The following is a 17,919-nucleotide window of genomic DNA, read 5'->3' as shown; positions in this document are numbered from 1 at the left end:
TACCCTTCTCCACAGAAACAACAAAACATTTTTCTTTTTTAAAAAATTTCAAGGATTACTTTTACTTTACATATATTGAGATGAATAATTACTGTATTTTTTATGAATAAATATTTGATGAAAGAATTAATAGCAATCCAAAAAAAAAGGTTAAAAATAATACAGCATCTTGTGTTGTGGGAATACTACCATTGATCCAGACAATAAATGTGTGGTTTAAAATTTAAATCAAAATTTTTATTTTATTTCTAAGTTTATAAATTAATATTTATTATTTGTTTACAGGTTAGGAGGCTGACTCCTGGACTTACAGGTCTGCGTAATATTGGCAACACTTGTTTTATGAACTCTATTGTTCAGTGCCTATCTAACACAGTTTTGTTACGTGATTACCTGGTATCTAAACAATTTTTAAAAGATATTCGATCTGAATCTAGAGGTGATCTTATAAAATCATTTAGCGATCTCCTTGTAGAATTATGGCATGGAGATCAACAGGTAGCAAACACGTCATCATTTAAGGCACAAGTTCAAAGATTCGCACCTAGGTTTATGGGATACAATCAACAGGATGCACAAGAATTTTTACGATACTTACTTGAAGGCTTACATCAGGATGTAAACCAGGTAATTTATTAGTTTTAAATTTTTTTCAAGTTTATTTTTTTTTCTAATAAGAGTTACGTTAAAGCTTGTACAAGGCTAGGTGTGATAATTCATTTCATAAATGTAAAATTGAACATTTTTTAAAAAGCTTTCTATGTTATTAATATTACATTAGAAACACTTGCTTACCACTAAAGGTAGAATATATGTGCTATTGTGTTTGAAATATAACTTTGTTAAAAAAGTTTTACAAAAGTTTAAAAGATCACTGGAACCTATAGTATAAAGTCATCTCTCAGTCATTTTAAATGGCTTGCAACAAAAAGTTTTGTAACATATAAATTTATAATTATAAATTTTTGTATATATATATATATATATATAATTTTAAAACATGTTATTAGTGTAATTATTAAATTATTTACATCATCAAAACATCAGTAGAGTTATCTCAGTCTTTAATACCAATAAACTGAATAATTCGATAAAATAGAATTAATAAAAAAAAAAATCTTGCAGTGATCACCAGTTTTTTTTTTGGCTTGATGAATTCATCACAGAACCTTTTGAAGTTTGTACATGAAAGAATATGAAATGAAATTTTTTACTGTATAAAAATTTCCATGTCTGACTGAGATTTGAACCTGGGACTTCTGGACCTCCAGGTCAAAGGCCAAAATGTTACCACTCTGTCAAGGAGGTAGGAAAATTTGTGTTCAAAGTGATATTTTCCTAACTAATGTGTGGGGTCCACACCTGAAACATTCATTGATTAATATCTATTATCACTATTTCCTTAATTTAATTTTGTATTAACAAAAAATAGTCAAATTCACTTTTTAAACATTTTCTGATATTATTGCAGGTGCTAAATAAAACAAGAAAATCAATATCAGAGTTGTCAGATGATATGCCAACTAATCAAAAAGCAAGAGAAAGTTGGCGTTTATATTTATCATATGAAAACAGCAAAATAGTAGACTTGTTTGTCGGGCAGTTGCGGTCAGTATTAAGTTTCTCAGGCTGCGGCCACCAATCTACAACATTTGAAGTTTTCTGGGATCTATCAATACCTCTGGCAACACGAGGGACTGATTCACAGCATTCTATTCAACTAACTCAATGTATTGAGTATTTTATGAGAGAGGAAATACTTGATGGAGATGAGATGCCAATGTGCACAAAGTGTAATATACGTCGCAGATGTACGAAGAGGTAAAGCTATTCATATAATAGCAGATCTAATAAATATATAAAAATATTTGTTTGTAATATTTCAAATTCCAACAAAATTTAAAAACTAACAAGTATTAAATCATAGAAAATTATATAATCTGATAGTTTCAGTAGATGCAAACACCTCAGACCTTCGTAGAATGTAAAACTCACAATTTACTAAAATATAATCTAAGGAAAATTCATATTTTTGGTTCTTACTGGTAGTCAGAATGATTGACAGAAAGTTCCTATTTTAGAAATAAATTAACATGCCTTCAAAACATTACTAATCTTACTGTAAAAAAAACTTTATCTTGGATTATGAAACTGGGCATTCAATTTTATTTGAAAACAAATGTCTTCTAGAAGACTACAAATTTATTTGTATATGCCATTTTAGTCATTAAACAAAAAGCTGTGTTATTTACAATTTTAGAGCATTTCTATAACACCTTCAATTTTTTGTTTAATCCTGATCTCTGAACTCCTCAGTCACGATGACATGCTAAGAGAAAAGTGCACCTTTCTTTAAAATATTACTGCTAGAAAAGTTAGGAGACACAAGTCAGGGGATTTTATAGGCCAGCTCATCACCAAACTAAGAAAATAGCTATCTAGTGTTTCTTGCAGACAGATCTGCTACGGTCTATCTTACAAAATGAGCTGTAGCATATTCTTATTGAAGCAAACTGTTGCTAATTGAAGCTGCAATGACTTTTCAAGCTGCAATGTTTTTCTGTAAAAAAAAAAACAGAAAATCTGTAACACAGAAAAAAGTTCAGAAAATCTGTAAATCCTTGAAATGTTGCTGTATATTAATACTAATTGCATGTCTGCTCTTTTATGAAAAAATGGGGCCAATAATGCTGACTGGTTTATTAGCATCCTAAACAATAAATTTATTTATTTGCTCATCATTCAGTAGATTTCCTGGATATTGTTTGATCAAAAATTAATAATTTTCTAGGTTACAAACTTAGAGGTGTGAAAATCTCATCAATGAACAATGACAAGTCTACTGGTTATGATGATAAACTTCTGAATTTTTTGGTAGATTTTATACAACCACTCATTTGCTGCACAATTTTAAAGTGGGTAAAAGGCAGGATACAAATGTTTTGTGATTAGAAAAATTTAAGGCATGTCTTGTTAAAATAAGTTGAATTTTGGAGTATAGTAACCTTCACATGTTTTTTTAATTTTGAGAGTGAAAACTTTTTTCAATGTCCCAGCCCTCTTCATATTATATCAATTCACTTTCTTATGTACAACAGAGTAGTCTGGAGCTGAACTGATTCTCTAAATTTGATACCAAAAACGTTATCAAATAGATAACTAAACATTTGCTCTTCATAAAATATTCTACTACAAATAAGTCATGCTGAATTCTTCACTCTTTCATTTTCAAAACATATACAAATACAATGGTAAAAAACCTAACCTCCCAATTTCTTTTAATAAATCATTGTAGCAAACTTTAAAATAGGTAATTTCCTGTATATTGCTCAATGTAAGCAAAGAAACATACTTTGCTTGGGATTATCGCTTCATTTTTTACATTTATTTTGAACAGAAAATTCTGTCCTTTTATAATCTGGGTTTCCGTTTTTTGTTTGATAGCTTCAGGTAATGAATGACTCATCAATTTATGTAATTTTTGTCATTTTAAAAAATTGCCCAAATAAAATTACAAATGTGTACTTATCAATGTAATTTGTTGGAAGTATCTTGTTATCTTTAATAATGATAAAAAAAGTCATGGTAGAAAAATTAATATCTAAGTCATGCTGGGCAAAACAAAAATTGTGTAATCACATTATTTATTACACAATTTAAACCGTGTAATAGTAAACAATAAAAAATATTTTATGTAATTTTTTTAATAAAAGAACATCTGTTATATAACAGATGTATGAAATAGGTTCACATAGGAATAAATGATAATCAGTACTGCTGCTGATGCACAATCTACATTTTCTTATAGTCATGCCCATCAGTGCCAGAAAAGGTTTGACATTAACATTGTAGTCAACATAATAAATACATTCTATAATCAATTTTAATTTGGACTATTCAGTTCTAGTACTATTGTAAAAATACATAAAATAAATACTTTGCTATTAAATAATTATAATCTTTTTTTAACAGGTATTCTATCCAGAAATTTCCAAAAGTTTTAGTTCTACATTTAAAACGTTTTGGTCCTAATGAAAGATTTCGCAACAAGTTGGGACAATCAGTGGACTTTCCAATTGTAGGAATGGATTTATCACAATTTAGTGAATCAGTTGGAAATCAGATTACAACATATGATTTGTATTCTGTATCAAATCATTCGGGCACACTTCAGTCAGGACATTACACAGCAATGTGCCGACACCCATATAATAACCACTGGTATCTCTATAATGACTCGGTTGTAACACCGATCTCACCAGCTAGGATAGTTTCTGGACAAGCCTATGTTTTATTTTATGAACAAAGTAGTAGGTAATTTTATTATAAAAAAGGACAAAATAAAACAGTTTTTTCAATATGTAAATTTTTTGAGTATTTTTTAAAACTAAATTTATTTAAATTAAGATATAGGGTTTCCACATAAAATAAGAAAGTTCTGTATGTTTTCTTATGGTAAATAACAATTAAAGTATTATATGAGGGATTCTAAATAAATAAAATTGGAATCTATATTTGAAAATAAGTAATGCTTTAAACTTTTACAAAACAATTGCTGCACCAAGAATAAACTGAGCCAGATTTAAAATAATGAAATGGAACATTTTTAAGACACAATTTTTTCAACCACATTTTTGTGGTCTTTGAACAGGAATAGTGCTGCTATAGTAGCATTGTGAATGCAGCTGAAGCTTTTGATGAGAATTTTTTTGTCTTCGTATCATGAATTCAGGTTGCGGTCATAAGATACATTACAGCTGAGTTTAGTTACATTTTTATATGAAATAATTTTGTATAAATAAAATAATCTTTGGGACAATCAAAATCAAGTATATTATAAAGGTGATCACGAGATTTGATATACTGAATTATGTGCCTTCATTTGTTCAATGTCCACATGTGGACACAGTAGAATGAAAATAATTTATACCAAGCCAAAATTTATAACCAATTTTATGTTTTACTTTGAGCCTTTGCCTAGTCATTAGCCCTAGGATAATCTATATATTATAATCTATTATATTTATATTCGATTTATATTATATCATATTTGGTATATAATACGTAGATGAAGCCTGAAATATGTGCATAACACTGATTAACAGTTTTTTGTATCATGAACCAAATTATCATTTTATTATTAATTTTTCTTATAATCTAAGAGTGGTAGCGTCTTGGCATGGTGTACCCAGAGCTTAAAAAGAAAAAGAAAAGTATTAACCATGAAAAATGCTACAACACATAATATTTCTATGTTACTGTATCAGTAATTGCCATCCTCGTGTCATAATTTAGTACTTTCACTGTCACAATTTGCAACTCTCCAGGTTAGCAGTGGAGGTACTGTTTTTTAGCCTTCAGATCCACCATAAGGTATTACTTGCATGAAATGAAATTGCAATTTTGTAGCATTTGAAAATGTCATGCCTGACCAGGTCTTCTGGATGAAAGGCTGAGATGCTACCACTCATGTCATGGAGACTGGCAGTAGGAGTATTAGAATGTTGTCTTTGTTTATGTTCACTTCCAGTAGAGACAGCCTTTTCTTTTTTTAGTGTTTTTTATGTGTGTTTTTAAATGCAGATTAATTTCAAAATTCAAGTTTTACTGTAGATCTTGTTAAAAAATTCACCAGTTGAAGTTTTATGTTTGTGGAAGTTTTTCATTAAAGTACTAGAACTACAACAAAAGAAGTGAGAAAAGTATTATTTTTGTTGTAAAATCAAAATAAAAACTGGTGCTTCTCATGTTTATTGGATAAGCTGTAATGCAACTCTAGTCTTGCTCTAGTCACTGTCATTATTGTGTGGCATGAACCTACTCTTGTCTTAAAACACTGAATAATATTCAAAAAAACAAAGAACATAAGATAGAATATCTGTTCAACTGATGTAAATCTAGATCTGTCTGAAACTTGTGATACCATATACAGTCCTCAAATATTCTGTGAACCCTACCTTATCTATAAAAATGAATCAAATGGTTTGGTATGTGACTCATGTGACTCAGACCTTCAAAACAGCAAGCTGAATTTCTTAGGTCTAAATTGCAAGAGTAGAATCTGTTGGCAGATATAGAACAAGCATTACATCTTTCAGAAAAAGAAGGGCTGCTTTCTTAGTGTTTTATTAAATGAAGAGTTCTTTTTGTGTATATTTTGATATCACTGGTTTAATGACTGAATTCTGAATAGAAATATGGTTGCCATTCTGAAGTTTCTTAAGTACAGTTTGACAAATTTGGAGATTTGAAGGTCATAGTATATTAATGAGCCTTTGAACTTGAATTCCTAAACTATTGCTGTTTTTTATTTATAGAATAGTAGTGACACATCATTTTGTTAAAAAAACGTTGGCCAAAGAAAACTTCATTAAACCAACTGATCAAAATGTCTCATACACAATATTTGTTGGATCCAAAAAAATTCTTCTTTCTCTGATTCAAACCAAACTAGAATTGATGAAACTTTTGTAAAAGCCGTAGATAAAAAAGATGAAGGCTTCAGACATATAAGAGAATTAATTGAAGCCAAACTTAATGATGTACTTGATGTACTTTGAAGGAAAACTCAACCAAAAGGAATTATTAACAAGGAAATCACTTGCAAAGAGGATAAAAGGATTATTAGGCAATAAAAAACTATAAAAACCTAATACAGAGCTTCTTAAGTTCTGCCAACTCATGGTATGTTGCAAAAACACTGATACCATCAACACTGCTAGTCGGCAACTTTTGGAGCATTGAGTTCACATTGATTTAATTCTGAATTGGTATATGAATGCTATCCGGCTCCATTTATATGCTTGGTGCACACTAAGCTAGAGTTATGTTGAATGCTAGAACATCAAGGCCTAGAATGATAAAGCTAATGCACTTTCTAAGGAGTGCTTCTACCATTTACAGAAGGTATTTATCGAATACCTTTGCGTCTCCAACAGGGACTGCAGTTCCTTTGAGAACCACAGTCAGTAACAGCTAACACATAATTGGCACAAGCATCCTGAAAAAAGTGTAGGGAAGATGCTGACTTATAAGCCAAAACATTCTTCTCAAATTATCTGATCCATTTGGGTAAGAGTAGCTACATTGCTGGGTGTAATTTGATCTGGAACCATGTCTGTACTAAGGTCTATCCCAAGGTAGCATCCTATATAAATTTTCTAGCTGTGATGATTGCATTTACATTAATTGTTAAATGTGAGGTTCTTGAGAGGAGGAGTTTGTATAATGCTGAAGCCTATCTTTTAAAATGTATATGTTGTAATTCATCTAATTGGAAAGGTCTAAAACTAATAAGAGATGCACAGGTAAACAGACTAGGTAAATTAATTTCTTCATGATTGCCTACAAGTTTCATGGCTGAATTGCAGTGGTGGTGAGGGAATTAGTTCTGTTTTAATAAATAAATAAAAACAAGAAGATAATCTTTGTATAGGCTTTCTTATTCCAAAAAACCTAATATAAGTCCTACAATATCAAAAAATGACAAACATATACATACACAACCAAATCTTGTCCACAAAGGTAACATATTTCCATGCACATGATTTGACAATATCATGCTTCTCAAATTCTAAGCCGAAACTTGACCAAATGAAAAAACTTTATATGAACACACACATTTTCTTGGACCTCACAACAAAAAGTAAAAAACAAATATTAGTTCAAATATACAGAAAACCTATGATACTGTAATTACCACAGCTGAAACAATCCAACCTCTATTTTAGTAAGAACATGATTCACTTATTAGTACATCTATATGGTAAAAGATTTATGAAAAAACTCAAATGTTATATTTTTATCCTATACAACTCAGAAAGACAACAAACTTATGGACACACTTCTACCCAAAATTCATAAAAGCAAAAGTAAAATAAGACACGAAAAATAAAAATAGACTGCACAATGTGGGGATGATTTATAACTAAGGTTTACATTCTTGTTTAATATGTTTGAAACAAAAGGATATAATGCAACTGATCTCAAAATCACTTTATTCTATTTCACTACAGTTAATACAAGTCTATCATCTCCATTATTTTTCTCTATAATCGTTATTTAATGCAACTCATTTGTATTATCTATTTTTCAATTCTTCCCATGAAGAAATTTTTTGGTTTACCTTGATCCATCTACAACTGCACTCAGCAATTGAAAATTGGTGCCTGACAAAAATTCAACCTTGAGGATTATTGATTTTGGCTACATGAGGGTGGGAAACGAGTGTGTATTTCAGGGTCATTGCTGTCTTTGCTGTTGGTGTACACTCTTGCCAATACAATGGTGCAGTCAAAAAAGATTCACTATGTAAAAAGTTTCTTGAGTGTTAGTGAAGTCTTAGTGTCTTGATGAATCAATTTTGCTTTTATTGATAGGTGTTCAGTATGGATGACTTTTATAAATTTCAAAAAATCGTTTGAAATCATTAATCTTTCCAAGTTTTAAATCTTTTGAAACTTTTTGTGCTGTGGGAACTGTTTTGAATTTTCTTACACCCAAAATATCAGAATAATGATAATCCACTGACAGCTGATTTCTTTCAGAATCACAATTATGAACTCAAGGCTTTGTGTTAGTGGTGATATTCATGAGAAAATAATTTCCTTCACAATGATACTGGTGAAGAAGTTGTTGAAAAATGAATTTCTCTGTTCTTTCATAATCTCCAGTAAATTGCAGTGAGATCTATTTAGCACACATTTTTCTTTACTTCAACATCTGGTTAAAGGACTGGAGTTTCTTCCGAGTAATACCTTCAAAACGATTTCTTTTTGCTTAATATGTCAGTTAATTTAAATCTGCACATTCGTTCTGCTTACATGTAATTGAAATAGGTCTGTGGATTGTTTTTCTACAAAGACCTTCATCTTATCAGTAGTTTTGATTATCAAAACCTGTCTATACAAACATTTATATTAGTTCCTATGAAATGCTGGAATTTTTTATGAGTGCATAATTTGCAGTGTAAAGATTCTATCATTGATCATTACTTGGTCATAACTCAGAAATCAATCAATAAATGTCATTATTACTCAAGAAACTGAAAACTTGAATTTAATTGGTTTAAAAAAATAAGAATAGTACTATTCAATTCTACTTTGAATTTATACTTTTTGAAGAAGTCCCTAAGGGCTGCTGGCTGTTTGTTTTTAATTTCATGTTAATTTATGAAAATCAAAACTTAAAAGAGAATTGACTATTACTTGTTACTTTTTATATGCATTATTTGATAAATCATTTTTTTCAAAAACTTAATTTATTTGTATGATAAAGGAAAATAGAATTAGCAATTATGTCAAAGAATATTTAATAATTATAGTAAACTTCAAAAGCATTTTCTTCAAGAGCATGTGATACTGCAGTTAATTTTGTCAATAAGATTTTGAAATGAGTTGTTTACTACTGAGGTTAACTGCCAATGTAAATTAGTCTAGCAAGACTTTTTTTTTGTAGCTGATGTGATTAGATTACATAACAATAATTCTGTAAATGAACCTAATTGATACTGTGTATATATGAAAATGAAACGAGTAATGATTGAAAAGTATGAGATATCTCATTTGTAATGTTGGTAAAATAATAATAAATTACATGTTGAACAACAAGAAAAAAATTTGATTTATTATTACTTTTTTTCAATATAATATGTATTTATTTTAGTGTTGCAAATTATTATATTAAAAACAGAATTATATAAATTATATACAAGTCTAATAATTTTATAATAGGCCTGCCTATATATTATACTATACAACTAAATTAACAAATTATCAGTAATTAACAATTGATTGTCTTAAAATGAAAACCATAGTATTATTATCATTATTTACTTTATTTTTTATATGTAAAACAACAATGATATTATTTATTAGCACCAGATCCTAAAATTAAATTATGCTTTATGAATCGTTAGACAATTAATTAATTAATTATACTTAAACTTTATGTTTTGTTATTGTCATTTAGTACCATCAATAGCATTTATTTTATCTGAGTAGCCTTTGTGAAGCTTGGGTAAGAAACATATAATTATTTTTGTATTCTGACCCTATAGAAAGCGAGTCGAAATATGAAATTATATTAATAAAAGATGTATAAATAGCAACTGGAAGGTTTAAAAAAAATCCAAACCTATCTAATCATCTAGGTATTATGATTTTTCAACATTTACTCTCATCAACACACAAATATATATATAAAAAAATATATATATATATGTAGTCCCAAGCACATCAATTATTACAAAATAGAGTTTAGCAGTTAATTACAATGTGAAGCTAAACTGATTTCTGCTACTAAATTTATATTCGTGTATGAGATCTAAAATTCACTGAACTACTTATTTATATTAATTACGATCAAAAGCAATTAAAAACAAGAACTAGTAAATAATTAAAAACAATATAATATAAGTTAAATTAATTGAAGTTTTGGTTTGAAAATTTCAGAATGAAGAAAATATCCAAAACTTAATAAAAAAATTGTTCCAAAGAATCTTTAAGCCTAAGTCCTCAGCTTGAAAATACATTTAAAAAAATAAAAGTGCAACTTGCATTATGGTAGCACTATTTTAAATCATTAAAAATAATTTAATTCTGTATTATAATGCTGATGTTTATACTTTAACTTAAGGCTCCTGAGCTTGCGTTATGGTCCTGCTACAGTAAATGAAGAAGCAGCAGTAAATGAAATTAAAGAGAATGATTGGAAACAAACTGGATTCCCCTACTCCAATTAAAAAATATTGTATATGTATTTTTAGTAGTTAACATATTATTTTCGAAGATGAAAAATTAATGAAATGTTTTCTTTAACTTTTACTACTTTTTTCACTGATAAGTGAAAAAATGTAGTTTGAGTACAAACAAATGTACACATATTGAATACTGTGTAAATATTTAAAAAAAATCACTGGAAATAATAAAAAATAATTAGATTAGATCAAAATTTTATCAATATCACAGATTATTCCTAAATAATGTTCAAGTAGTTTTTTAATTTCTTGTTAAGAATGAATATTACAGAGCGAAGGTTGTTGGGATCTACCAAAGTTTGCTAGACTTATCAAATTTTTCTTGTACATATAACAACTGTACACATTCACAACTGTAACAGATGTACAACTGTAACATTCAACAACTGTAACTGTAACAGAACTGTAACAACTGTACAGATTTCTTCCTTCAAAAGAGAATGCTTCTGTTACATTATTTTAATAACACCAATAAAAATAAAGAATTACCTCCACAAAAATGTATCTAACCATCTATTGATTCAGATCCAAATAATGCTACAAGGATCAAAATAATTGAGTGTTCTCTTACTGTTAGTGATGCACATTAAATTTTTTTATTGTTGTTTCAGAAAGTAAGAAAAAACAATAAAAATAATGAATAAAAACAAGTAAATTTTCCTATCCAATAATTAATGATTTTTAAAAATTATTTGAATGTTACTTCAACATTTGAATATATTAAAAAATATTACTCAAGTCAGTTATAAACTAACTTGTTACTTTCTACTTCTGAACCATCCGGATGTTCTTGTGTCACCATGTGTAGATGTAGATTTTGTTAAATCAGTTTCAGAATTAGTTTTTTTAACTTTTCTGTGAAGTGAATTAGTATTACTATGATCAACAGTGTCCATATTATACTGTTGGTGATTTTTCCGTCTACTGTTTAAAGATTCTTGACTGTAAACACTCTCTGATTTCTTTGATTCATCAGATCCTCTTCTACTAAGTGTTGCTTCCTTTTGTTTCTTCTTTTCAGGTTTGCTAGGAGTCTTTGTTGTCGTTTTAACAGGACCTCTAGGTGGTTTTCCGACATCGTTATAATTTATCTGTAAAAATAAAGATACCATATTTTTAATTTGTTTGTAACTTAATATGTACTTCTGAGAGCTTACAAATAATAAAAATATCAGCACAGATTTCCATTTATGTTTTCTTACTATTCTTAATTTAGAGTTGTTGTGTGGTAAAATGGAAGAATTTTGACTATTTTATGACCTTTTAAGTATTTGTAAGATTGTGAAAACAAAAAATACATTGTATGGCTTTGTAATCACCCAAAAATATCTACAAAATACTTATAAGAACTGTTCTTAATTGATTATAAATATATATTTTCAGGCTATGTCACTTAGAGAATTAAATTTATATTTATTATATAATTAAGTGGTTTATAATTTCACTTTTTTTATGCTTATTAATTTTTGTTATAAAGAATAATGGCAACTATTAAACTTTAAAGTGAATTAATAAGTCAATTACAGACAATGCTAAATAGAAAAATAATGAATTGTTTTCTTTTTAATTCCAATTAAAAAATTGATGCATAACAAATTAAGAACATTATGAAGATGAGTACTTGTTTTTTAACTATATTAAAGATGAAAACTCATATCTAAATTATTTCAATACATTTTTCAATTGAGATTCATTATAATTTCTTTAAAATGATTTATATAAAGTATAAAAAAATAATTTCTTAGTACAGTTATGATAAAATACTAAAAAAATACTTAATGATGCAGGGAACTAAGGTCAGTAAAATTATACATATAATAAACTTAAAAAAATCAAAGAAAATGTGTAGCTGCAGTATTGTAACAAAGTATGGTTAAAAAAACTGAAGAACCCAAACAAACAGGAAATGAAACTTTTAAATAATTTTCTTATAATATACATATAATAAAAAATAAATGGAATATAATTATAGAATTTATAACTTAGAATAATATTCATCTTGAATGGTTAAAGTTTCATCTAGAAGGTTTGTAAGAACTTCATTCAGCAGTTATTCAGCAGAATACCTTTTTCATAAGATACAAAAATTCTATTTCACTATTCGTAAGTACAACTTTCTGTTTAAATAAATCTTGAAAATAAGTAATAAAAAAACTGCAGACTTCAGCATATCTAACCTCAGCTGACTTTGAATAAGATGTGATATTTTCTCAGTATTTTCAAATGAAAATTTGAAAACAATGTTTAATATATGCATAAAGAACTAGCATTTGAAATCAAATTTACGATAAAAGTAACGCTACAGTGGAGGAAATCATAAATACACTTATTTTTTCCTCCAGAAGAGGTAGTTATTCTGAAATTACTTATCAACATTACACATAATATTGCACAAGACATTCAAGATATATATAGTTCATGTTTATTAATAAAATTAATAAATGATTCTTTTTGAACAGAAAGTCTTTTTTATAGCAAAGTTAGAGGTTAGTTTTAAGGCAAATACAGTATGGCATGAGTTTCACTAAGGAAAATGAACTGAACTGTTAAAATTTTACATAGCTCATCTGTGGGTAAATTCTACTATAATGAAAAGTCTTATATGAAAAAACTAATTTTTAGGTCAAAATTCTTCTTCAGTTATGTGATAACAAGATAAAGAGATTGATGACCTTATTTTTGTTTTAATATATTTTTATTTACAACTTACTGTTTAAAATATAAATAGTGAAACAAAGATTATTACTAATTAATATTATTAATATAAGAGAAATGCTCAAAACCATTTTTAAAAAAGTGAAAAACTATAACTAAATATGCATTTTGATAATTGTTCATCAATAGATTAAAGGAATTACATTTAAATATAAATATAAAGGTAAAACACAAGAAAAAACTTGTTATGAAGCAGAGAAAAAGATTTCTACTTGTATTATAAAAAAACTTATCTATGAATTGTCCAAGATGAACAACAAAGATTAGCTAGTAATGTATTTTATATCACTTAAACTAACCAACTGGACTCAAATAATAATGGGTTTAGAACTAAAAGTTATTTTAAACAAAAAATATTATTTGTATTAATAAAATATATTTTTTGTAAATTAAAATTAAAGAGTGAAGCTGATGTAAAAGTTTTGAAAGATATCTTGCATTGGTGAATTAATAATTTTTAGGAAATTGTTACATAAGGTTGTTTATAACCTGATTATGGAACCTAATTATTATGGTACAAATCAGTAATTTAGGGATGTTATGTTTAAATTATTTATAAAATCATACTGATAATTATTTCAGAGCTTTTTTATTAATAAAAGTCTGTTCTGAATTTCTTAAAATACTATAAAAGACATAAAACCTTGTTGTATGACATTACAAACCTTGCAAAACAATAAACAGACAATAAAAAGAGATGAAAACATTACTTTCTAATCAGTTATAACATTGAACCATAGCATTATTTTTTATTTAATACAAGTCCCTAAAAAGATAACATAAGTTTTTGAATTTGACAAAAGGAATTTTGCTAGAAGTTAGATGTATGTGGTGAATAATAGCTTGTTAATTTACTAAATGTTAAGTGATAAATTCATGCAAATTCTATTAAGCAGTTGCAAGAACCTTGAGAAGCTTATGTTTGAAACAACTGAAAGAGAGGTAAATTGAAGAGATACAATTTAAAAAAAATCTAAAACAGAAAAGTAAAAACATAAAATCAAAAACAACATTAGGACACGGAAGCAGTATACTTTTTAACGTAGTTCACTGCTTTCAATTTGATAAATAGAATCTACTGTGCATCTCTATACCTATGTATTATGTATATGCAATCTGAATATCAATGAGTGTCTTGTAACTTATACACCGAAAAGTGCAAAAAGTGTGCTTTGTGAAATAAATAGTTGTATGTCATTCATGACTTAAAGTTTGACTTTACTACCTTACTACAATATTATGTTATTGTTTTAATATAATGCTGACATCAGGATAAAAAATTTCTTGCACAGGTAGATCCTGAAAAGTCCAATAAAATAACAGTTAAAAAGAAAAGAAAAATTCTTAAATCAAATTATACTTTTTAGATTCTCACTAAACTTTCAAGATGTTAAAATAGTTTCTAATTCTTAAAATAAAAAAAAAAATATAATCAGTTAGCTGAAAATCAAATTAAATTAAGAACATGTTCTATGTTGATTATTAATATTAACATCAGGTCAGGTTAATGAAGAAATTAAGCAATTGTTTATATGTAGAAATTTGACATGACTGAGGACCAGATGTGTTTTAATGCTATCAGTGTCTTGTATATTTTTTGTTACTTTTTAAAAAATGGCTCTCATGTAGAAACTCATAAAAATATATAAATATACACATGCACTGCTTGTATACATGTTTACTACATATTAATGAACAGAAGACACATCTATCAACAAGATCTAAAACAAATTAAGTTATTTTTCATATTTTGGAGTAAACAGGTGATCTTATAAACACTGTATACCACACATTTCAAACTAAATTTTGTTGTGTATAGTTTTTTATAACAGCATTTCCAGAAAATGTACACATTCTAAAACATGAATCACAATGAAAATGAATGTAAAATTGTGAAAATAATGTGTGATATCAGAAGTTCTACATTTCAATTACAATAAATACATTTCATTACAAGAATAAAACCTGTTGTTTAATTTAACCATATTGCTGGGAGGAATAATTCAGTTATGTCTTTATTATATAATTAAATTTTATTTAAACTTTGGAAATAAAAAACTTTTTCATAAATTCAATGTTTCTGTTTGGCCCTTTGAATTTCCTGCATTATATACATCAGTAGGACAAGTGGTGAATTTTTATTTGTTACAATACAGCATGTAGTTGTTAGTGAACAGTGTATTTGTGGTTTTTAAATTTTGTTTTTTTCATCAATGTTTTTTCATATTTATTTAAAAAAAATTATTTAGGTCTTGAATTAAATTTTTTTATTCACTTATTAATGTGATATTTGTTAACCATTATTGTATACATTTATTTTGTATTATAAATATACTGCCTGCATCATGTTTGTCAGCACACAGGACATGTGATTTCTTGGATACAGCGATTTTTCATTAAAAAACAAATTGTTTTTTAGAGGGTTATTTGACTAAGAAAACAGAAAAAAAAATTAGCAGGAGAGGAGGATATATTCAATAAAAACTGAGAGAAATGAACAAGTTATTATGTTCCTTGAGAATATTCTAGATAGAGAAAAAAGGTTATTTTAATTTTGATATAAATTATTTTTCTATGTCCATCATTTAATTCAAAAATATACATGTATAGAACAAAATGCTAACTTCTAAAGAAAAAACATGACAATTATTGATATGGCAGGAAAGAAATTAAAAATAAAATTTTAAATATCAATAGTACATATAAGAAGTTATCATTAATCATTTGTTTCTCTTATGATTTTCTTAAAATAAATCTTTTTAGTAAATATATAAAAAATTTAATTAAATTTTGTAGCTTCTTTTTATTTATTTATTATTGATACAATATTCCTAACACATAAATAATATTACTTTGTCAGATTTTTATGAAGACTTCAATGTTTCAAAGTTTTCATTAATTAAAAATTCTCGTCATTTCCTTCACCTATAAATTAACAAAGTCCAAATGTACTAACCGACTTTCATGATATTTAAGTATTGTTCTTTTTTTATATCTAAGACCTCTACTAACTATTTTCTACTAATTAACTGGTTATGAATATTTGAACACTTATTGTAACCAATGTGGAGGTTTCATGTCTATCAAATTTTTATATCTTCTGAATGCTTTATCTTAGCTTGCTTGCATTCTGCTCTGGTTCTAACTCAATAGACTAATGACAAACACACCTTCATATAATCAAAATAAAACTCTATGCAATGACTTACACCTACAGTTTGTAATTTACTTAACTAAACAATACTCTCAACATCTCCATCATAAAAACTTAGACATAAATATATTCTTATCAAATAGTTATAAACCTAGGAATTATCAAGAAAGTGTAACAGGAGATTGTACAAAACCCAGAAGAGAAATATTTTACTTAACTAAATATTTAACTGTAACTTAAAGGACACTTGGGAATGTTCTGCTTCTTCATTCCATGTTTTTCTTTTCACAATTTTTCATTCATCCTATCAGCAATATTGTATGTTTTGTACGGCATAGTTTAAAATATCTGAATTTACAGTTATACAGATCAAAATATTTTTGGAGCTTAAAAGTGCATATCTGATCTGTTTTTATAAAATTGAAGTGTTATTGTTTTGTGTGAAGACATGGTATAAAATAATGCTTTATACAAATGTATTAAAACTTATTCACTGTAATTTGCATTAATACAAATGTAAAACGTGTAATGACTGCTGTCAAATCCAAGCATGTATTACCTCTATTCCATCACGAGGATGTCTAGGCTTCCATGGAGCAAGAACTGATATTGATCTTGATAGAGTTCTAGTATGTGGTACAAATGTTGTAGTGGAAGCATTACTGGATAGTTCTTCTCGACTCAATGCTCTTCTTCCATTGGATAATTGTGACCTATGTAACTTTCTGGATCCAGGAATATCACCAACTAATAATAAAAAAAAGTGTACATATATATAAATGTATAATGAATGATAAAATATTAATTTATATTTATATTTAAAAAATAACAATTATTTTATTTTATTTATTTTTTATGTATCAATTTATTTTTATTATTAAGTATCAATTTTATTATTTAATTATTTATTTTACATGACAGTTTGTTAAATTTAAGGTTATTATTTTTCTTATAATTAATACTTTAAACATATTTTACTTGAAACAGTATATTGTGTGATTAAATACTACCTGATTTTAATAAAATTATCATTTGTGTAAGCTTTTTCTCTCTTCACTCAATCTGATAAATAATAGGGCTCTTTTAAAACTGACTTCTTTTTGGTTGGTAAAATATAAACATAAAAATGGAAAAACGATTCTATATAAAGATTACACAGTCACCTACTTATTTTACGTAGCTGTCACAAAAATTCGAACGATAAGAATAACCTCTTTGCAAGCTGTAGAGGCTGCTTGTACTCGCACAAAGATTTTTATGAGTTTGTTAATCATGATTGAGTGACACCTTTACC

At 27.3% G+C, this 17,919-nt stretch overlaps 2 protein-coding genes across 4 annotated transcripts in view; one reads left to right on the top strand and one right to left on the bottom strand.

Annotated features, from left to right (window-relative positions):
- The first annotated feature begins 292 nt into the window (after positions 1-292).
- LOC142318349 (ubiquitin carboxyl-terminal hydrolase 2-like) lies at positions 293-4,329 on the top strand. The gene is made up of 3 exons (XM_075354938.1): positions 293-627; positions 1,472-1,821; positions 3,973-4,329. The coding sequence occupies exons 1-3, from the start codon at positions 343-345 to the stop codon at positions 4,316-4,318; spliced, it is 981 nt and encodes a 326-aa protein (XP_075211053.1). The 5' UTR covers positions 293-342; the 3' UTR covers positions 4,319-4,329.
- A 5,268-nt stretch (positions 4,330-9,597) lies between these two features.
- Positions 9,598-17,919, bottom strand: part of blo (bloated) — a 230,586-nt gene continuing 222,264 nt past the window's right edge. For 2 of the 3 annotated variants that reach the window (XM_075381970.1, XM_075381971.1), the window contains 2 exons: positions 17,185-17,372; positions 9,598-11,847 (listed from right to left, as the gene is read on the bottom strand). In XM_075381970.1, coding sequence (XP_075238085.1) covers positions 11,515-11,847; positions 17,185-17,372 — 521 coding nt within the window. In that variant the 3' untranslated portion in view covers positions 9,598-11,514. Of the gene's footprint in view, positions 11,848-14,696; positions 14,771-17,184; positions 17,373-17,919 lie in introns of all 3 variants that reach the window. The other variant, XM_075381972.1, reaches the window with a different exon arrangement.

This window comes from Lycorma delicatula, chromosome 1 (genome assembly GCF_047948215.1).
Source record: "Lycorma delicatula isolate Av1 chromosome 1, ASM4794821v1, whole genome shotgun sequence".
Lineage (NCBI taxonomy): Eukaryota > Metazoa > Arthropoda > Insecta > Hemiptera > Fulgoridae > Lycorma > Lycorma delicatula.
The sequence above is the reverse complement of the archived record's forward strand: the minus strand, read 5'-3'. Positions and strand labels throughout refer to the sequence as shown.